We start from the raw sequence: 21,085 nt of genomic DNA, 5'->3' as shown, positions 1-21,085 counted from the left end.
TGAACGATTCGTGGGTCGCCGCAGTGTATCGATTTTTGGGGAAGATGGCGAGAATCATGTACAGCATTTGACGGACGTCGCAGACTGTAGAGCCTGGCATGGGGAAGGGAGATGCTGCAGGCCTTGTAATTTTGTACAATCACCAACGCATATTAGAGCTTCTCAGACAGAATGGAGGATCACGAATAAGATTCCATCCAACTCAGCATTTCTTGTAAATGTAGTCATCTCATCGCTCCTTCCCGTACCATGAGATGAGCAAAGGGGAAAAGAATATTCATGACCCAAAAATTACAAGATCAAATCTTCTCCCACATCTGGAACTCATACCTTGTCCCATTCTCCTCAATCTCACCCCCCTCAACCTCCTCCCCAACCCACTCGTCAAGCCCCTTCTTCTCAACCTGAGCCCATTCGCTCCCCTCGCCCTCGCCGCCAAGTTTCAGCGGGAAAAACGCATCACACTCAAATTCCCCCATAACCCTCGTCAGCAGAACCCTCTTGGCCTCGGGCACCTCGAGCGCCGCGCCGTAAATCTGCGCGCCGCCAATGACAAACACCTTGCCCAGCTTGCCGGCCGCGGCTCCGCTTGCATCGGAGCGGAGGAACGCGAGAGCCTGGTCCAGCGAGGAGACCTTTACTGCGTCCTTTTCGAAATCCGTGACCGCCGCCGTGTCCGTACCTGTAGCCGAAGAAGGAGTGTCCAACGAAGCAGGGTGAGAGCGGCTGATGACGATGTTGAGGCGGCCTTTGAGAGGTCTGAAGCGGGGCGGGATGCTGTCCCACGTCTTGCGGCCCATGATGACGGCGTTGAGGGCGTCTGAGGGTGCCTAGTGCCCGATTGTCTTGTCAGCCGTAGAACGGTACTTGTGCGCTGTGATGAGGTTCTCATGCGATATCATGTCGCAATAGCCGCCAGTGAGACTAGGCTTCAAGAAAACGTTCAAGACTCCCATCTCCTATGAAGCGAGTTGAGCAGGAGAAGGAAGATATGGCCTTCTACGTACCTGTGGAGAAAGCCTCTTCGTCACGCGCGCAAAGTAAGCCATCTCCTTCTTCAGTCCCGTCCACGGCAGGCCGCCCTTGGCGCCGATGCCCATGTTGCGCGTCGCCGCGACGATGAGCGTGAGTTCGTGGCTCATGATGGTTTTCTGGTGGATCTTCCTCCTTTTTAAGCGCTGTTCTGCCTTTTGAAAAACAAGTGGTTCCCTAGACCTGGATAATTCGCCAAAGAATGAGGGTGTAAAGTATGGCCTCGAGGGTGATAAACTCTGCTTTGGCTATTCCCTTGGTTGAGTGTAAGTGTGAGGTGCGTGGTGCACTCCGAGTTTTGCGCTAGCTGAGTGACAATTGGTGCCGGCCGATTGGTGGGCTCGTGTGGAATGTCGAATCAAAGGTAAGAATGAAATCAATTCATGACTGACTAACGACCATATTTACAACGACCTGGGTCTTTTTCTAAAGTCTTTGAACATTGAGAACCCATTTCTATAACGGAACACATCTTCTTGAGCTGTGGATATGATGGTAGTCAGTTCCTTATACAAAACCTCTTTAGAACTACTCGCGGACCAGACTTGCAGCGTCAGATATGTCACATCATACACTGCACTTTCAGAGGCACATGGAAATTCTTACATCATCTCCCAATCCTGGTATATTCGCACTTGGTATAATATAAGTGACTTCCGAGTCACACTTGACCAGCCTAGCTATTGCTGGCCACAGAACCTCAACGCCGTCGACGTGTTGGTCGAGAAAGTCATCCTGAGAATAGAACTATCCTCCCGTCATTAAGTTTTCGTAAACCCCCTTCCTTTCATTCCCTGGTCCACCACACCCATTCATCTCAACTCCACTGAAGGAAAATACCGCGGTCCAGCGAATCCTTTGGCAAGGACCGCTTGTATATCGATATTGCTGCCAGCCGCACGACTGCTACTCCACATCTTCAAGAGTATGAACCTTCCAGCAACTGGCGGATCAAAGCGTATTGTGCATTTGCTCTTGTCCTTCTCAATAAAGAACTTGGCATGCGGCGCCATGAGACCACGTCCACCACTGACAGCCCGAACAGCCTCCTGCGTTGCCATCTGATTCGCCTCAACAGCCTCTGCCAGTGACATATCAGTAGGGTCACGGCGCCGGTTTGTGAAGGAATAATCTTCAAAGTCGGATGCAAATGGATTGCCGTCGTCGCTGCTGTCACTCTCAAACGGCAAGGACCCAATTCTATTAGGAGCAGTTCGATTCGCAGTGATTCTAGGTGTATCATCATCGTCGGTCTCTTCGTAACTGCATTCGGTGGTGATGTTGAAGGGTGGCAAGTGTGTGGTGAATTCCGGCGGGATCTGTGCTGTCCGACTCTCATTTTCATCGTCATCGTGTCCCAGACTGTATAGCCGTCTCTGCCGAGTGTGCGTTCTCGTTACAGTCGTTCCGTCTTCGTGATGCCGTATTGAGATTATCGGGGCTAGTGCTCTGGTAGCCGTTGTGCGACCTGATCTTTGCGGAGCATATTGTATTTCGTATTCCGCCGTTCGTCTAAGAAGCTCATCCTGATTCATAGAGACAAAGATCATACCCTCCCGTACGCTACATGTATCTGTTAGATACAGCTCCCAGAAAATAGGGGAAACTTGAGATACTTACGGTGAAGAGTAATTCGATGCCGGCGCCTTTATGACAAGCTCCTTCAAGCTGAAAGCCGTACCACCTTGGTGCCGCAGAATGATGTTGCAGCGATTAGACTGTGTGCAGTATACAGTCTTGTCGTCCTTGAGGATGTTTTCGTGGGCGTGAAGGGTGGCGTTCTCATACAGTCCCCCATCACAGCTCATGATTTCCATCTTTAGTTGACCTGACTCGACCTGGCCATACCGTCCATATCGAAACCCCGTGAAGCTCTGGGCAATTCGTTCAGAGTCCAGCTTTCTCCTCTTCACCCTCCGATTCTCCTCCGGATATTCCTCCGACGGAGGTAGAGGCGAAAGATTTGGCGGGGATTGATTGGGAGGCATCCTGGGCGGCGAAAAGGGTGAGGAGCTGTACTGGGCTCTCCTATTCCACAGAGCTCTGACTGCTTCCAAGTCGTCTTCCGTGCCGTCAGTTCGTTGACGCCCGCTAATTGTCCTGGTAGTTCTGTACCCAAAGACTGGGGGCAACTGGAGGGGTTGGCGCCGGGTGTTATCGTCGTCGTCTCGCTGGTCGTTCTGGTCGTTTTGCAAGATATCTAGCAAATTTGAGTTTTGGCTCCAGCCAAGGCTGTTGTTTCGGGAGAAACCAAAGTCGTCTTGCGCCTGAGACATAAATGCCGTGAAGCCACTCAAACTGTTGCCCACGAGCTCGTCGTACTCGGCCTGAAAATTCCGATCAGCCATGTGCCGCGTGAGCTGGTAGTAGGTTTCGGCTTGGTCCTGCGTAGTGTAAGGCTCAGGCTCCCAGGGATGTCGTCGTGTGGTGTTTGGGGAGAAGGTGAGGCGACTCGTGTCTCTAGAAATCGGCGGTAGTGGAGGAAGCCTGCGGTGTGGTGGCAGGGGCGGGTAGCCGTCGTCGTCTTCGTCGTCGTCGTGCCTCTGAATACGTTGGCTCGGGTCTGGCCGTTGTGACGACATGCTTCGTTGACGAAGGTTTCAAGGGCTTAGCGACGCACGCGCCAGGAGACAAACCGATCTGTGAAAGTCTCCTGGTGCTGCGCTCGTTACTGTCGACGTGAGATAGGCCACGGCGAGAGTGGGAGCGCCGGTTCGAGGGGTGGAAATTATGGGGTTTAGTGGGATCGAGTGAAGGCGGCCGAGCAGTAAAGATTCGTGATCCAGCTACCTGGAGGGTTATCGATCGGGGCGGCGACTAGAAGAGGGTAGAAGTGTCAATAGCCAGCAGATAAGGCGAGATCGTCGCACAGAAGAAGATGAGAGGCGTAGCCGCCCGTGGGAGTGTAACTTGGGCGTACGGGCTGAACCTCCTCCATCCACCAGGATTGCACTAACAAAGGTAGTGTACGCGAAGGGCGATCGCTGGCCCCAGTATTGACCCTCGTCGCAAGTAGTGAATCGAAGAGTGGTGGGAGTCTGGAGCTTTGGTTTTGGTGCTGTAGGTGGTAGAAGCGGGCAGAGTATGAGTGCAGACAAGAGGGCCAGACGGAGCTGGCGCGAACGGCCGTCGATGCAGCTCGGGTTGTGTCGTCAGCAGGTCGGCGGAAAAGCAAAGATGGTTGGTTGATGATACAAGTTGGAGTTGGACTGAAGTGCCGCTGACCGCTGGTGGTGGTGCTGTTGCTGGTGCTTGGATTTCTGTTCCAAGTCCCCCTCGATAGGAGGCGAGCAAATGAGCAGACAGCCAGTGAAAGCGGTGGAATCGCCCTGCTGCACCCGCTAAAGAGAGACCCCCCTGGCCCTGCCCATCGCGGGGTTTCGTACCTGTAAGAACCAGTGAGGCAACGGGGGAGAGAGGGGCGTCGGCACCAAAATGCTACGGGATACATCATCTTAGTATGTAACACTCTGCTAAGCTAAGGTACCACTTAAGCGTGGCCTTAGCGCGTTATCCGTGTTAGGGACGCCGAGGACTGCGTTCCATGCGAGCGTTCTACGTACCTACCTTACTTACTTTAGGTACCGTAACAGGGCCGCCGCGTTAACAATTCTTTTGTCGAAGCTGCCTTCCTTGTCGAAGCTTGCTCTATTACCTGCCTCCTAAGGTACCTTAGCCTCGACCTCAAAGTGAACCCATCCCGTCCTCAGCCTTGCTTTGTGAGGTGAGAGGTCATACTCATATATCGCCATCACTTCCTTCTGTCTGGAATTTTTCCTTCTGGAAAATCCATCAATTTTTTTTTTCTTGCTGCTTCCGTCATTGGATGAGCGAACCCTGCGATACCCCCTTCACATCTTTTACGACGGACTCAAAACCGATCTCACTTGACGCGGTCTCACCTCTCAACTCTCGCTTCATTGCGCCAACTCATCTCACGAGCCAAACGACGACGCGCATGACTTACTGAGCTGCCCTGACGATTCGCGACTCAATTCCACAGGATACGAGGACAACATCCTTTTTAGATCCACACATTCTCATCAATCGACATCACTCTTATCTCCTGACTTCATCATGGAGGAGCAAACGCAAACGAAGGAGACGCCGATGCTAGAGACGCAGGCGCAGCAGCAGCCAGCACAGCAACCCGCACAAGAAACCGCGGCCCCGAGTAGCAACGCGCCAGCTCAGGAAACCACTCTGCCTCACATGCCTTTTCCCAATCCCTCCAACGGGTTCGATCCTAGCATGCAAGCCGCGCCAATGGACCAGGTACTCCCGGAAGCGTTGCAGGAAGTCATCCCCGGAGCCATGCCCGGCATCCTTCCCGGCATGTTGCCCACGGGCGAGATGTTCATGCCTCAGATCCTCCAGCAGAACGGACAGCAGCAAATCTTCATGGGCAACGACATGCTTCCAAATATCCCAGCTCCGGCGCCGGGCATGAGCGCAGGTACGTAGGCCTGAGCCATCTACCTACATGAGACCGTACGGACAAACTGACAGTTTCTACTAGATGAAATTGCGCTCTACGACCGTCAAATCCGCCTCTGGGGCATAAAGGCCCAGGAAAAGATCCGCAACGCCAACATCCTCCTCATCACAATGAAGGCCCTCGCCAACGAAATCGCAAAGAACCTTGTCCTCGCCGGCATCGGCTCCCTCACCATCCTCGACGGCGCCCCCGTCTCGGAATCAGATCTGGGCTCCCAGTTCTTCCTCTCCGAAGAGGAGCACCACGTCGGGCAGAACCGCGCCCAGGCCGCCGCCGCCGCCATCCAGAAGCTCAACCCGCGCGTCCGCGTCCACGTCGACGCCGAGGGCATCAAGTCCAAGGGCACGAGCTACTTCTCCGCGTTCGACATCGTCATCGCCACCGACCTCGACCCGGACTCCCTCAACATCATCAACACCGCCACCCGCCTGCACCAGCGCGCCTTTTACGCCGCCGGCACCCAGGGCCTCTACGGCTTCGTCTTCTCCGACCTCATCGAGCACGACTACGTCATCGAGCGCGACCTCGGCAACGTCGCCACCAAGCTCGCGCCAGAGACGCGGACCCGCAGCGTCGTCGCCGTCAACACCAAAAAGGAAGGCGGCAAGACCATCGAGATGGTGACCAAGCGCGAGCTCTACTCGACCTGGTACCTCGCCAGCGACGGCGCCACCCTGCCCGACGAGTACGCAAAGAGCGCGCGCAGGAAAAAGGCCGTCAGCCCCGTCATCTCGTGCCTGCGCGCCCTCTGGGACTTCCAGGTGCTCAACAGCGGCCGCCTCCCCAGCCACACAAAGGAGGACCTCGGCCTCTTCACCAAGCTGGCCACGTCCAAGCACGCCCAGCTCGGCCTGCCCTCGGAGACGCTGCGCTCCGAGGTCCTGCGCGGCTTCCTGCAAAACATCGGCAGCGAGATGGCCCCCGTCACCGCCATTCTCGGGGGCCAGCTGGCGCAGGACGTCATCAACGTCCTCGGCCAGACCCAGCAGCCCATCCAGAACATGGTCATCTTCGACGGCAACACCATGGAGGCGTCGGTCCTCCCGCTCCACCCCGTCGGCGAGCTAGGACGCGGCCTCCTCTCGCTCGCTGCTCCCGCCGGCCTCATGCCGAATGGCGGGGGCCTGATGCCTGCTGATCCCAGCATGATGATGAGCATGGATGGTGCGGTGGACTTCAACAACCAGATCCTCACGCAGTAGTCTGCCAGGCAGTGGTTTAGACATTTGCGGTTGTGTGTATGTGTATAACAGTTTCTCGCGAGGGGTCGGCGATGATGGCAGAGAAAATTCGTCCCGAACATCCCTTTTCGCCGGTGCGAAAAAAAAAACAAAAATGGCTCGGATACATGTAATATCAGATACACTGTAATCAGAACACAAAATTGAAGAGGCTCACGCTCCATTTGCATTATGTTGTTCTGTTGAAACTTTATGAAACTTCCAGAACTGTGACTCCGGTTCCTCCCTCAATGACCTCGCGCACTCTAAGCAATGCCGCTTCTCCTGGCATGCAAGGTTGCCGTAGTTATGCGAAGTTCAATGAAAAGTGTGAATAAGGCCTTTCGAGTAAGCAAACAAGCAGCTGTGTGTTCTCTCTCTATGTATGGACGATAAGAAACGTCTCTCTGAAGCTACTTCTCGACTTCGTCTGTCAGGTATGTATAATGATCTTGAGAGTAACATATAAGCTAATCCAAATTAATAGCAAGAAACAAACACAGACTTATAGTGGCTCTCCGATTTTGCCTCCAAGCAATCGACGAGCTCAGTTTCGACTAGTGACCAAAGCATTTGGTACCACTCTGCTTCTTGGCAGATATGAAGCGTCCATGAGGCAACATCACTTACTGGGCCGCATGAGATAACGCAGAAACTAGATGAATCGTGACTTCACTTTACAAGCAACGCTCAGCAGCATCCTTCTCAAAACCAATTCTTCTTTTCGTATTCATTATCATTCCAAATATGCTGAGGCACTATTGACCCCGGCTTCTCGGCCCTAGCTCTAATTTCATTCAATGAGCTTCTCCACCTGGCTTTTCAGCCCAGCCCTCTCTCTCTCTTTCTCTGTCTTTCATCCGCATATGGATGACGCGAACAAAGGATCTTCATATGTGGAAGACCAATGTCCAAAGTGATGTGATAATAATACATGCTCTTTTCGCTTGTTCCGATCCGCTTGTAACACGATTCTCGGATTCCATTCAGGTTGTCTTGGGACCTGGCTTATTGGCAGTCGTCTTCTTAGCGACCGCCTTCTTCGTAGTCGTCTTCCTGGCAGCTGTCTTCTTAGCGGCTGGCTTCTTGACAGCCGGCTTCTTCACTCCCGCGCCTGTTAAACCCTCCTTACTTGGGTTCAGCTCTGGCAACGTGAGAATCTGCTCCTAGCGGGACCCGCGTCGCTCGTCGCCGTTCTCATCTGTCTTCTGGCGCTGGATCCTATTATTGTTTATGTTCCATCCCCGAATTTGGACAGGGCCGCGACGCGGAGGGGGTTCCGTAGGCGCATAGTCTTTGATGTTTTCCTTGTAGTCATACTGAACGGTTCGCAGTTCAGGGCCTTGAGGCCAGCCTACTCTATGAGCAGGCAGGGGGGCGGGGGCCAGCTTGGGGTATTTGCTGTTTCCCTGTGCACTTGGAGTCGATGAGCCACTTCCAGCCCGGCTTCTAGACGGTTCGCCGGGTTGCTGCGGAACGAACTGAAGATTCGGAGGGCTTTGTGCCGGGGCAATGGATGAGTAAGTGGGAGACATGCCTGGATGTCCATAAGGCGGCGGTTGCTGCTGTTGCTGCTGCTGCAAAGGTGGTGGTGGAGGTTGCGAGCCTGTGTAGGGTGGGTACTGGCTCATCATGGGCGGCAAACCTGGCTGCTCCTGTGTGTATCCATTGTGGTATGGCCTGGGTGGACCAGGGGGGTAGAACGAGCCGCTATTGGTGCTCATATAAGGTGGCGGCGGCGGCTGTTGTTGCTGCTGCTGCTGTTGCTGTTGCTGCTGCTGAATTTGATGTTGCTCGATCTGAACACCCTGCTCTGGTGCAGCGGGAGCACTCTTGCGGCCACGGGACGGTCGCAAGGGCGGAAGCGGCGAGCTCCTGTCCTGAGAAGGGTTCGTGAATGGCATACGAGATGTGGAGCCAGATTGTTGCAGCTGGGGAGAGGCTTGTGCCATGGGTCCTCCTTGCATAGGCATGCTGGGCAATTGGTAGCCCTGCTGGCTCTGACCGTAAGCCTGTTGTTGATATTCATGATGTGCGGCCGACGCGTCCATCGGCGCAGAGTAAAGACGCGGGTCGATCATGGGGTCTGCTTGCGGCAGGTGTTGCTGGTTATGCGGATGAGGCAAGTGCTGCTCGTTGTAGGCCGAAGGAGCGCTGTGCTCGTGGTACATGGAGTGCCGGCGGGTATCATTGGTGGCGTCAATCGAGGACCTCATTTGAGACATCTCGACTGGTCGAGCAGGGGGTAATTGGTTCGAGTACGGATCTCTCATCGACGGAGTTTCGATAGATTGGTGAATTCGACCGTCGACACCTGGTGAAGCGATTCGTGGTTCAATCCAGCCGACACTATCGTTTGAAGGTGCAGCCTGGATGCGGAACTCAGCGGGAATGGGCTGAACCACATAACCGGAGTCGATGTGATGATGATGGGAATGGGGAGGTGGAGGACCGTCAACTGGAATGGGTTGGCTGATGGGAGCATCGGCCATGACAAGGTCGACGGGCTGGGGAGGGTAGGTGGAAGTAGACGCATCTGCGAGGATTGCGAGCGCAGTAGTGTCAATAGGCTCCGGCACCAGGACGGGAGCTGGAGGCTCAACGGCAGCTGATTCGGACCCTCCAAATATGTCGCGAATAGCGTCATAAGCACGGGTAGCAGGTCTGACTGGGGTCGGAGCGGGCAGGATCACCGGCTTCTCTTCGACAGATCCCAAGACCTTGGCCTCCGCCTCGACGGCTTCCGCAGCCACGACGAGCTCCTCCAACCCAGCAATATTGAGGGCAGAGTCGTTCATAGGGAGGGGCGAAGTGGCAGGCGTATCCTCCAGACTCGCGGGCTCGGACTCCTTGATAGACTCGGCGATGAGTCTTTGCTCGGCATATTCTTCAGAGATTTCCTTAAGAGCCTTAAGCTCAGGTCCCTCAATGTCTTCGGGAGAGATGTCTTCCTTTTCACAGATGGAAGAGAGAATCGCACCCATTCTTTCCGAGTATGGCTTGTCGGCTAGAGCAATCTCGACCTTTGCAACGGGGACGACACGAGATGCGTGGATGGTCTTGCCTGAGGGAGTAAGGAAAACAGTAGGATGCATCGGCTCTGCTTCTGGCTTTGGCGGCTCAGAGTCATTTTTGCTCGTGGGCAGGAAGCAACCCAATCGGGGATGAGTGCCGTGCTTCTGGACAAGTTCCAAGTCGTAGTCTTCTTCGTCGAGGTCTCTAGCATCCCAACGAGCAAGCAGAGGATCAAAGTGCCAGGTGTTCGAGTTTGGCTTGCCAAGATACTTTCCACGCTTAGCGAGCGTGGCTCCATGCCTAGGGGAGTTGGTGGAATCACGGAATCCAATCTCGTCGTCGTCGAACTGGAACGATGGAGGAGCAATGAGGCGATTCGCGATACTCGCTCCATTCTTGGCTGTCGGCCGATTGACTTGTCTGCAACCGTATTCATCTGGCTCTGAAGCCTTTGCTGGCAAGGCGGGCTCTCTCTGATCAGCGGTCAACGGACCCTCAGGTACCGGCGTGCTCTCATTCGATTCGTCTTCAATGGGAGCATGCTGAGCCGACATGATACCAGCAATGTGGCGAACGGGCGCGACATCGGCAGCAGACCTCTTGGAGGCCGGCTGGCCATCTGGTTGTTGGTTGGCTTTGCGCTTGCTGATTCGTCCTCCAGTCGCTGCCGCGGAAGGCGGCGCCAAAGTCTCCTTCGCTGTCTGTGGCTCCGCCCAAGCAGCCTGTCTCAGGGCATAGGCTTCGGTGCCTTCGACGAGTTGAGGATAGGGAACGAGTGCTCCGTCAACGTAGACTTCATAGAGGCCGAATTCTTGGGCTTCCTTGTCCGAAATTTGCTTATAATTCCAGCCGGCATCGACGAGCTGAGGCCAGTGTGAATAACCGAGACACGCAGAAAAAAACAGAATGAAGAACAGAATGAACTTACGTCAATAGGAAGACCATGATCATGGAGGTATTCCAGAAGGTTGAGGCGATGAAGCTGCGCATCCAAAAATCTGTCTTCCGCATCTTCAACTCCGTTCTAATGCCGCGGGTGACGTTAGCAGAGGACCAGGGGAGAGGGAAAAAAACATGACATATCAGTCGGGGCCTCACGAACCTTGAAAATATCGCGAACGGCGCCGAGCTTGGCATGTTTGGACTTGAAGACGGTTCTGGCGGCAGTCGCCAGTTTGTTCTCCAAGTAAAGGAGGGATCTTTCAAAGCGAGCGCCGAGATTGTCCTCGATGACTTTGAATTCCGGCACCGTTTTGTGGTAGTCCTTGTCATTTGTGAGTGTGTCGATAGAGCGCGATGCCAGATCTTGTAGCGCTGGCTTTACGGCATTAGCGAGAGCCGCGTACTGTGCCTTGAGCTCGCGTTGCCGTTCATAATTTGCCTGGACTTTGTCGTCTGAGAACTGCTTGAAGCGGCCGCGTCGACCAGTGCCGGCTGTGGCTGCGGGTTTGGGAGGCTCCTTCTTAGGCGCGACAGCTTTTCTGCCCCGGCCTCTACCGCGGCCCTTGGCCTTGGGGGTAAGCTGTGGCGTCGGAGTCGAAAAAGACTGCTCCGGTGTCTCAACGTCTGACATGATGGCGATGGCCGTTCATGAAAGAGACGTGAAGACGGGGGAAATGGGGGTATGTGGAGGCAAAAGTGAGAGCGGGTATGGTGTAATGAGATGGGGGCGTCTGTGAGATGGGTAGAGTTAGGTAAGGGGCGCGGTACGGGTTGGAAAACTGAGATATGAAGCGGCCGAAGAATTCTCGGTCAATCTCAGAAAAGATGTGAGCAGGCGCGATTGCTCGGGGTCAAGAAAGTGCTTTGACTTGAAGATGTCTGTAGGTTGTTGGATGTTCGGAGAACAGGACCAAGGTGTGTGGGTTGGACGGGGATGGTAGTGGTGTGGGCTAAGAAAATGACAGCCGGCTGGCCTCTCTCTGCAGCGAGCGGAATTTCTCAATGAGAGACCAGCTTGAGAGGGGGATAAATGGGATCAGGGCGAAGATGAGACTCGTGCGCAGAGATGGCTGTAAGAGTGAGCCAGCGTGAATGAGGCGTTGAATTGCGAGCGTGGAACGAAGATTGCTTCGCTTTTTTCCCCTTCCTGCCTTTTGCAAATAATACCAGGCGGAGCGCAGCAGAGGCAGGAACAGACGTGACCACCCTGCTACAGCGAGGCGGAAGGCAAGGCCCAGCCCAGCACTGTGCTGCACACACTTACACCGATCTGGTAGGAGTAGGCACGATTTGCCGCGCCCTGATTCGTCCGGAGGCCCAGAAAATCCGACGACCGGAAATAGCCTTCTACCCCTGTTGGCAAAAAAAGGGCAAGAGGTACCCGGTACATTACGATTCTGCCATCTGGCCGTCCATGGTGCTGTCATGTACTTTACCGCGTACCTCACTCTGTGCCTTGCGCGTATCTGAGTGTAAGCCTTTTTTCTAAGAGCTGGCTCGCTCGGGTCTTCGTAACGGGCATTTGCGACTTGGCAGGCCAACAGGCGAGCATGCCAGAATTGCATCTTTGAGCAATGATGAATGCCTGCGGTCTCACTGTCCCAACTAATAGAACCTGCTTGCACCGGTGAATACCTACCTTGCTCATATGGCTGCCTGTTTCTGCGTTTGTGTTCCCAATGTGTGCTGGCTTTTCTGAACGTGTATGATTACCTACTCTGTGCGTACCCAAATATCCATAGACCGAGGCGTGCCTTCTTGTCCGCTTCTCCCAAACGTCCAGCCGGTCATTCTGAGCAGGATCAGCATTTCTCAAGCGCGTCCGACATCACGACGACGACCTGGAGATGACAGCAATGGGGTCGGTCGGCCCCCGACTTCTGCTCCTTATCAACCATGTGCGTCTCCTTCCTGCCTGACCCAGTCCAAGTGGCTCTAAATATTATTAAATGACGAAGCCGCTTTGTAAATGCCATCCGACATTGGATAAAAGCGCAACAAACATAAAGAGTATTTTTCATACGCTCATCTTCCTTGCTCCACACATATTCCATTGGTATAGATTTTTCATACTGTTTCTGAGCAGTGTCGTCTCTATCAAACTGGGCAAAGCAGATATTTTTGCCTCAATCTCGGGTACCTCAGGCTGTTCGGACGAGTCGGACAGCCTGTCGGACGGGGCGACTTTTACAGGTCCTGGTCCCGTCCGGGTGGGCCTGTTGTTGAACCAGATCCCGAGCTCCAGCCGGACGGCTGCAAGTTCTTTTCCAGGACCCGTTGAGGTGCAGCTTTGTGTTGTTGTTCTGTGGCTGGTATGGCTGGCTCACCGACGAGTGTTCTGGGCATGATGCAACAATAAACGAAATTCAATTACGTAGATATTGAAGCAAGCACGCGGTTGTTCTATACGCGCTCCGTTACCCACGATCTTATGGCGACCAGCAAATGATAGTAATCCTCTTCTGGAGGGTTGTACACAGTCATAGTACTGGCATGCTCGCCTCCCTTACGTCTGCGATACCTACTATTCGTACTCAGTACACAGCAAGCCGCCAGTTGCTCAAGGTTCGGGAGTGCCAGGTAAGCCTCATTCATCCAAGTATCGGCCCACTTAGCTCATAAGGGCCACGCTAAGAAGAAGGGACGAACAACAACCACCATCAGACACCTCACCCCAAAACATGCATCCAAAAGCAATGAGTTCAATAGATCGCACAGAGATGGGTCCGGGCCAGCCCTCAGTGCTATCAAGAGCCATACTGCCATGAAGTACGACGAGGTGTCTTCCAAGTTCGATAGATCCGAGGCAGTCAGCTCCTCGCCCGCTCCTCCCTGCAGCACCTGCAAACTTGAAGATCCATCTCACGGCGCACGCCCGGGGTGCGCATGGCCCACGAGTCCCCTGGCGCCTGAACAGCGCACTCTTCCTCCCGCGCACCAAATGTACCGGATACCTTCTCAGGTCCCGTCTCCCGCCGCCCTCTTTCTCATCCGCCCCCCCTGTGGTTATCCATAACCCGGTGTCGCCCAATCCACTCCCCCGTACTAGGGGTCGGTTTCTAAGGAGGCCACTGACACTTGACGAGCTTGAAAAAAAAGCGAAGGGTTCCACGGCTGAACCTCGTCTATTCCCGAGCCGCCGGAGAGCGCCATGTGTGCTCACCGCCGTAGCGTCGCAAAAAAGTCAAAAGACACGGCAGAAAGAGAGCCCCGGGAAGAGCAGGGCCAAAAAAAAAAAGTTTCTCGCTCGCGGTACAACCAGAGCGTGGGGTACATACCTTACACACCCTTCCCACCCCCCGGCGCCGACACGGGTAGCAACAGCACCGCCGCCGACCACCACATCCCACTTTGCACCGCGATACACGCCGTACGCCGGACGTCACCTCGAAAAACCTAACCCAGTCCACGAACACCAAGAAACGGCCCGGACCGTGAACCCGGCCACCCATTGCGCCGCATACCTCCCCTGCCGAGCCACCAGCCTTTCTCTCACAACCCCTCACCCATCATGGCCAAGAAGCGGAAGCTCGGGTCGATAAACCACAAGAGCCACTTCGTGGACACGGTGAAGAAGAAGACGGGAGGCGCACCGCAAAACAACAATGGCAAGAACAACAACAAGAAGAAGAACCCAAAGAGCGCCCAAGCCCTCGAGAGCGACGCCAAGAAGAAGAAGGCGCAACAGCAGTACCACCAGAACCAGGAGCCTGTGATACCGTTCTCCAAGGAAGACGCCATCCTGCTGATCGGCGAGGGCGACCTCAGCTTCGCAGCGAGTCTTGCAACACACCATGGCTGCCGTAACCTGACTGCGACGGTCCTCGAAAAGAACGAGCGGGAGCTGCTGGAGAAGTACCCCCAGGCCGCGGAGAACATTGCGCAGATCAACGGGACCGCCGCTACCACAAAACCTACCAAGTCAAAAGCAGCAAAGAGCGAGGGCGAGGGCGATGCCGAGGATGACGAGAACGACAGCAAGGAACCCACCGAGGCCGAGTCACCAGAAGCAGAAGAGGAAGAGGAGGAGGAGGAAATCGACGAAGACGACGACGAGAAATACAAACCTCCCGTCCAGAACAACAACAGGGTCCTCTACAACATCGACGCCCGCTCCATGAAACCCTTCACCCGCAAATCCGCCCCGAACCACCGCGGCTTCCATATGTCGGCCCCGACAAAGACGGGCATCTTCAACCGCATCCTCTTCAACTTCCCCCACGTCGGCGGCAAATCCACCGACCGCAACCGTCAAGTCCGCTACAACCAGGAGCTCCTCGTCGCCTTCTTCACCTCGGCCCTCCCCAGCCTGGCGCCCAAGGGCACCATCGTCGTGACCCTATTCGAGGGCGACCCCTACACGCTCTGGAACGTTAAGGACCTCGGCCGCCATGCGGGCTTACAGGCGCTGGAGAGCTTCAAGTTTCATTCCCGCGCGTACCCGGGTTACAAGCACGCGCGGACGGCGGGTGTGATACGGGAGAAGAAGACGGGGGAGGCGAGCGGGGCGGCGTGGAAGGGGGAGGAGAGGGCGGCGCGGAGTTTTGTGTTTATGCGCAAGGACGAGGCGCCCGAGGTGCAGCCCTCCCAGAAGAAGAAGAGGAAGCGCGGTGGGGAGGAGAGTGATAGTGAGGATGAGGTTTCTGAGGTGGAGATGGAGGAGCCCTTTGATGATACGGGGGGATGGGTCGGGCAGTAATCGACTAAGAATGGAAGATCAGAAGAGGAACTGACTACCTTTTGTCTGGCAGTAGAGAGAGACCGTGGACGAATCGCTTCAGGGGTGATGAAAGTGCAGAAGGAAGGCATAAGCAGCGTCTGAAGTGTATCTGGCCTAGTGGAGGAAGGTGGATGCCTGGGATCGGCAGAGAAGGAGAGTTCCAATTTGGTGGCCCTATATAAAGCCACAGGCAACTCAACATTTGGGGATTCGCTTTTGTTTCTCACCCACCTCGACTCCCCTTGGATCCTCAGGACGGTGAGGATTAAACCCCCTTGGGTAGAGAGGCGCAAGCCCAAGTCCAGAAGGAGAGGATATATTCGCCCATTGGCATCTCGCACTTGGCATATATGGCGTGGCGTTCATCATGGGATGGTCAAGTCGGTCTTCGAGAATAGGGGGAAAAGTTATCTGGTTTGTAAAAGCAAAACAGAAGCCTTGAGGCACTCTGAATCAAAGGGAGAGAAAGGGTAAATAGCAATAACTTTGATGTTCATATCCATTTTATGCCCCCCATCTTTCCTGACCTCAATGTGAATAGATGTCACTTTGCAACATACACTAGAAAACGTGATTCTTCAATGTCGAGGTCTCCATTCGCATCCATTACTACTAGTTCAAGTTATGTTTCTTAGCTGCCTTTTTTCCTTTTGTACAAAAACGCCAATTGCCTGGTATGACTTTTTGTCGTCACGGTGCCCAAATCTCGTTGGGAAAAAAAATGAACCCAATGCCCGCCCGCCATCGGGGATGATGCCATGCTGCCCTATTCCCATACTTCCCACTCCACCCAAAAGCCAACATAGGTTTGGTGTCGGTGAAGAAAAAAAGAAAGAAGAAAAAAAATCGACACAATGGCCTAGGTACAGCTTTTTCACTTGGCCACGACCAGTTCTTTTTTCTTGTCGATGACCGAAAATATCCACATTATAATCGTAACAAAACGCCCTAAACAAAAACCAAAGTATCTGAGAGATCCTTTGTTTTTGTTTGGGTGGGGGTCTGCTGGTTCCCTCCCAGAACGAGAAAAATGCAACATGCCTGCTTATACATACAAGGCCGAGAGGATTCCCTTCACTTCGGCTTGTTCACTTAGTTGACGCCCCACCTCCGTTGGAAAGTCGCACAATCTGGGTATCCCTAGCTTCCAAGGACAACGTCCCAAACCTGAGGTAGGCGTTGTGTCGTGGCTTTGTCTAGTGACCCATAACCTCTTGCTGCCGAGCCACTTCATTGCCGGTGTTGGCAATGGCGGACTCATCGACAGCTCCTACCCCATTTACCGGAGGGTGACCATTCAGGGTGCTTCCAATATCCATAGCTTTGGTAAGCTCTTCTTCTTCCAGGCGTTCAGACTCCTCGTTCTCTCGCATGAGAGCCTCCTCCTGCTCCTTCAGAGCCCTTTGTTCTTCTGACAGCGGCTCCTCAGGGGTAGCAGTAGGTGCCGGATCAGCAGGAGGCGGCGGGGGTGGAGGCGGTGGTGTTGCACCATCCGCGTCAAACTCTCTCAGACGCTTCACAGATGGCTCGTCTGAGGGAGTCAGGGTTCGGGACTCAGCTGCCTCCTCCTCACGCTTGCGTTTGCGCTCAGGACTACCCACCGATCCGCCGTCCTCATTGTCAGACAGCACAACGTCGTCGGCTGGTGAATCAATCTCCTTGTTGGTCGAAGTGGCAGGGTCCTTTGACTTTTTTATGTCGCTTTCGGGAGTCGCCTTCTCCTTCTCGAGATGTCTGAACTTCACAATAGCCTTGTCCAAGAAGTCCTTCACGTACGCCTTGACTTTTCTAGCCTGCTTCTGATCAAGTGGAGTCGTGGGGTCTTGGATCCGATTGCGCTTGTAGTCGGAGGAGACAAGTTTCTTGCAGACATCCTTTCCGAGTCGCTTTAGATCGTCCTTAGGAAGCTTGTGTCTGTACTTATCGACGACATACTTGACGTGGGGGAAGAGCTGCAGAGAACATTAGCATGTGACTAGGAGCTCAAACGAAGTTATACATACCGTGTTCTCATAGATCTTCATCTGTTTGTCGATGCTAAGAGAGCGCCACTTTTCCTGCTTATTCTCCTGAACGGGAGTCTCTGCGCGTTGAGGTGTCTGTGATGCCGAAGGTCTGGGGGTGTGCTCCTTGGTGACTTGGTCGATAATGTTCTTAAGCAGCTGCTGCTCTTGCAACGCCTTGGGCGTCGCCTTTTGAGCGTCAGCGGGCTTGGTGGGACGTTGCCAGGTCGTAGCACCACTCTTGCTGTAGAAGTACGTGTTCCCACGCTGATCCGTCGCTGTAAACCATCCGAGTGGTAATGCTCCATGACCGTTGAAGTTCTGGTGTCTTCGTTGGCGTGGAGGGCCATTGAAGAAATGTGTGTTGCGTTGAGGAATGTTGCTCCGAGGTCCTTTGGGAATTTCGACATTCTGAAGGGGGTCAGGAGTCGATTTCGCAGTCACATCCTCTTCACGATCCATGTTGCGCCTCTCTTGGAAGGAGTTCGTGGCAGATGTGTTGGGGTCAAACTTTCGCTTCCCGATGCGGTAACCCAGCTCCAATTTGGACCACTCGTCCAACAGCTTCTTCGATTTCGCGCTGACCTCCTCATGTTCTGACTGAGTGAGTACACCAATGGTGGCTTCAATCTTTGAGCCCTCAATCTTGTTTCGGGTCAGTCGCGGAAACTTGTCGAGAATATCGAGAGCTTGGAGAACGACGTTGTGGTCGTCGATAAAGGTGTTGAGCGTTGTCTTGAGAATTTGGTAGGCATGCATGCGCATGACGGAGTGGATGACCCGCTCATCCTCACACTGCTGAATGCGCTGCAACAGCTTGACAGCAATCCATTTCTCCTTGCACTGCATCAGAGTCGCCATGACCTTGCGCGCATCATCATCATCGAGGCTTCTAGCCTGCACGCTGTTAACGTACTCCTCGTCGTCTTCCTCAGGCTTCTTTTTGCGCGGCTTCTTGGCCACCGCTGTGTCCCAGGCATCACCGTCGTCAATGCCGAGCGCCTCCACTGTAGTAAGGGGCAACTTGGTCGCCCGCTCGGTTTGGGTCTTGCCACCAATGAATCCAGTGCAATTCGACTCGCCACAGTAGCAGGGTTGGGGGTCGGCCCCATAGCGGTCAACATTGTAGTTGAACACCAACTCCTCACCGGCTTTGATTTTGCGTGAGGAGAAAATGCCCATGCGCAACTTCTCTCCGACGACCCATTTGTCGACGTAGCAATTCGGGTTGCATGAGTGGTTGCAAAAGCGCCCCAGGTTACCCTTCTTTGTCGCATCAACGAATTCGTGCTTGGTCAGCGACATGAAGTAAAAATGCTTGATGCCCTCGTCGTCGTACTGTATCATCCGTCGTCGAAAGGTTGGCTCGTTGATGACCTCGCCAATGTACTCGAAAATGAAGTCGTTAGCCTGCATATCAACGTTGGCGCGGAGACCGAAGCCCTTCTTCTCCGTCTTGATCACTGAAACATCGGCGAACTGCTTCCGCTGAAATCTCTGATTTTGGCAGCCATCACCACAGTTGCCGGCGCCAGCGAGGCACTCCATCTTCGTCGCCCTGTTGATGCAGTCGGAGTCTTCGCCGCACGATAAATTTTTTCCTTCATCTGCAGACACGCGAATTTCAGTTAGAGGAGTGGGCTCGCGATGATTTCACACAGCAGCGAGGGAGGGCGGGGAAACTTACGCCACTCAGAACGGCAGTCGCAATCGAGGGCATCGTTGTCGGTCGAGCCCATGTGCTTGGATCCATACAGACAATCGGGTATGACTTGGAAGGTACTGCACGATTGCTCCGTGACGTCTGGCAAATCGTGGAATAGAGGCGACTCGCGCTTGACGGGCTTCTGCGATGCTTTGCGCGACAGTTTCGGTCGCTGCGTGCCTCCTGGCGTCGAGATGCCTTCGCTGTTGACCATGCCCTCACTGGGTGACATGCTAGCAGAGCGAGACCCCTGGTTGCTCCTCTTCTGCGCCGATGTCCTGCTTGGATCTCGCTCCATGTTGACGCCATTTGGCGGGACACCATCCTCAATCTTTACCTCCTCCATCTTCACCGTCGCCAGCGCTTCATCCTCCATCAAGCAAGTGCGGGAACCCTCGGTAGGGCGAGCGCGCGAGACGAGGGATGTGTGACGGTATTCGCGGTTCGTGTCGTCCAAAGCCTCGAGCAGCGACGGATGCTCAGAGAAAAATCGAGAGGTGGAAAATGAGCAATTTGCGATTTAGCCAAGTCGGTGCTCATGTAGGGGCAAGAGCTGTTGTGTTGGGTGGGGAAGGAAAGAAGGAACGGGAAGGCGAGAGAGAAAACGGGGGGGACGAGTTGCGAGAGGCGGCGACGGCGCGTTGGGTGGTGAAGCGATTACTAGTTGGAGCCAGAGATTCTCGGCATTGCAAACAGTCGCTCGACGTGCCGGAGATACAATTGGGGCTGTTGAATTCCTGCGTGATATATGATGTGCCAGAGAAGGGCTGTTGGTTTGGCCGACAGAGCGCCCGGAGAAGGAAAAAAAAAGTTGTAGTGAATCCAGAACGAAGTCGCAAAGGACGGCGGACACTGGCGAGGATTATCTCACAGCACCAGTTTCCGAAGGTGCGCAGCCACTCAGCTCGTCGCGCTTGGGCTTGGGGTCTTAGAGCCTAGCCACTTCCCTGTGGTTGAGCCTGGGAGCACCGCCAACAGCTGTAAGCCATTGTCAATCACGGCCAGCACCCCGATCCGACCGGTGGTGCAAATTGTTCGGATCATATCTACCGCCGAGCCCCGAGGCCTGGCCTTTTGGAATTCGATCGCAACTTCCCCAGGAATAGCATGCGGGAGATCTGCCCAATGGCTGCGTCTGAATAAACCCCACCATAGGACCCCAGCCGGTACGAAGTACAATGGTACTTACGAACGGGATGCTTCAAGTTCTCTCGTTGAGTCCCACGTCACTGAAGCCACAATGAATTCATGATTGCCCAATTGCCCAACGCGCTATTCCGAAAGAGCACACCGAGCTTTGCTTTTCGATCCCAACTCCAGGTGATATAGACTCTGTTAGTTGTGTTCTCGCCTGTAGAGATATCTAGTGGCGGTACCCATTCATAACCTTGGAAATCGTACATGTTGCATGCATATAGGCCTGTTCCTCGCTCTGGAAAACGCAATTCCTTGCGGGTAGGCGAGCCGACGCATGTTGGAAACCCGCCATAAAGAGTTTGATATCTTCCCAAAATACAGCCCAAAGAATGTAGAAACCACACAAACATGAAAGAAGGCAAAGGTGAGAGACGGTATGGTCGGAAAAGGCGCACCAATCGGCAATTTTATGCGTAAGCTGGGGTTCATTACAAGCAGGAAACTCAGTTTTGGGTTATTCCTCACCGACACTTTGCATCCACCTGGTCTCTGTTATATCCCACATAAGGAACACCCCTGAGCATTGAGAGTACCAGATTAGGTCGGAGGCTTATCTGCACCAGGTGGTATGCGGAGACGGTGAGTCGCTAGATATTCATTCGCCTCTACTGCTACTACTACCACCATGTGGTATCGAGCATCAGCCAAAATTCAGTCAAAATGTATCTTGGAGGAGACCCAGAATCGACGACTTGGACCTACAGTCGAGCCACCCAGGCCGTCTCCATAGAAGAACATTGCCACTGAACCATG

General features: G+C 54.2%; 8 protein-coding genes across 8 annotated transcripts; 4 read left to right on the top strand and 4 right to left on the bottom strand.

The window, feature by feature from the left end:
- Positions 1 to 299: 299 nt before the first annotated feature.
- On the bottom strand, positions 300 to 1,142 carry CPAR01_15232 (dihydrofolate reductase; the record flags this gene model as incomplete). Its single annotated transcript, XM_060499481.1, has 2 exons — positions 300 to 830; positions 1,008 to 1,142. 2 exons carry the CDS (start codon positions 1,140 to 1,142, stop codon positions 300 to 302), a joined length of 666 nt encoding a protein of 221 aa, XP_060341913.1.
- Positions 1,143 to 1,844: 702 nt separating this feature from the next.
- On the bottom strand, positions 1,845 to 3,614 carry CPAR01_15231 (uncharacterized protein; the record flags this gene model as incomplete). Its single annotated transcript, XM_060499480.1, has 2 exons — positions 1,845 to 2,595; positions 2,653 to 3,614. The coding sequence occupies 2 exons, from the start codon at positions 3,612 to 3,614 to the stop codon at positions 1,845 to 1,847; spliced, it is 1,713 nt and encodes a 570-aa protein (XP_060341912.1).
- Positions 3,615 to 5,109: 1,495 nt separating this feature from the next.
- On the top strand, positions 5,110 to 6,732 carry CPAR01_15230 (ThiF family protein; the record flags this gene model as incomplete). The annotated part of the gene is made up of 2 exons (XM_060499479.1): positions 5,110 to 5,488; positions 5,552 to 6,732. 2 exons carry the CDS (start codon positions 5,110 to 5,112, stop codon positions 6,730 to 6,732), a joined length of 1,560 nt encoding a protein of 519 aa, XP_060341911.1.
- Positions 6,733 to 7,916: 1,184 nt separating this feature from the next.
- CPAR01_15229 (uncharacterized protein) lies at positions 7,917 to 11,338 on the bottom strand (the record flags this gene model as incomplete). Its single annotated transcript, XM_060499478.1, has 3 exons — positions 7,917 to 10,628; positions 10,694 to 10,789; positions 10,868 to 11,338. The coding sequence occupies 3 exons, from the start codon at positions 11,336 to 11,338 to the stop codon at positions 7,917 to 7,919; spliced, it is 3,279 nt and encodes a 1,092-aa protein (XP_060341910.1).
- Positions 11,339 to 12,656: 1,318 nt separating this feature from the next.
- CPAR01_15228 (uncharacterized protein) lies at positions 12,657 to 13,055 on the top strand (the record flags this gene model as incomplete). Its single annotated transcript, XM_060499477.1, has 1 exon — positions 12,657 to 13,055. The coding sequence occupies one exon, from the start codon at positions 12,657 to 12,659 to the stop codon at positions 13,053 to 13,055; it is 399 nt and encodes a 132-aa protein (XP_060341909.1).
- Positions 13,056 to 13,471: 416 nt separating this feature from the next.
- On the top strand, positions 13,472 to 13,723 carry CPAR01_15227 (uncharacterized protein; the record flags this gene model as incomplete). Its single annotated transcript, XM_060499476.1, has 1 exon — positions 13,472 to 13,723. One exon carries the CDS (start codon positions 13,472 to 13,474, stop codon positions 13,721 to 13,723), a length of 252 nt encoding a protein of 83 aa, XP_060341908.1.
- A 495-nt stretch (positions 13,724 to 14,218) lies between these two features.
- On the top strand, positions 14,219 to 15,406 carry CPAR01_15226 (uncharacterized protein; the record flags this gene model as incomplete). The annotated part of the gene is made up of 1 exon (XM_060499475.1): positions 14,219 to 15,406. One exon carries the CDS (start codon positions 14,219 to 14,221, stop codon positions 15,404 to 15,406), a length of 1,188 nt encoding a protein of 395 aa, XP_060341907.1.
- A 1,217-nt stretch (positions 15,407 to 16,623) lies between these two features.
- On the bottom strand, positions 16,624 to 19,613 carry CPAR01_15225 (SET domain-containing protein; the record flags this gene model as incomplete). The annotated part of the gene is made up of 3 exons (XM_060499474.1): positions 16,624 to 17,379; positions 17,431 to 19,037; positions 19,118 to 19,613. Coding segments are annotated over 3 exons (2,859 nt in total), but the record flags the coding sequence as incomplete, so codon positions are not given.
- Positions 19,614 to 21,085: the final 1,472 nt, after the last annotated feature.

This window comes from Colletotrichum paranaense, assembly GCF_030867605.1.
Source record: "Colletotrichum paranaense strain IMI 384185 chromosome Unknown Scaffold_18.1, whole genome shotgun sequence".
NCBI lineage: Eukaryota > Fungi > Ascomycota > Sordariomycetes > Glomerellales > Glomerellaceae > Colletotrichum > Colletotrichum paranaense.
Note: the sequence above shows the minus strand (reverse complement) of the source record. Positions and strands in the feature narration are given on the sequence as shown.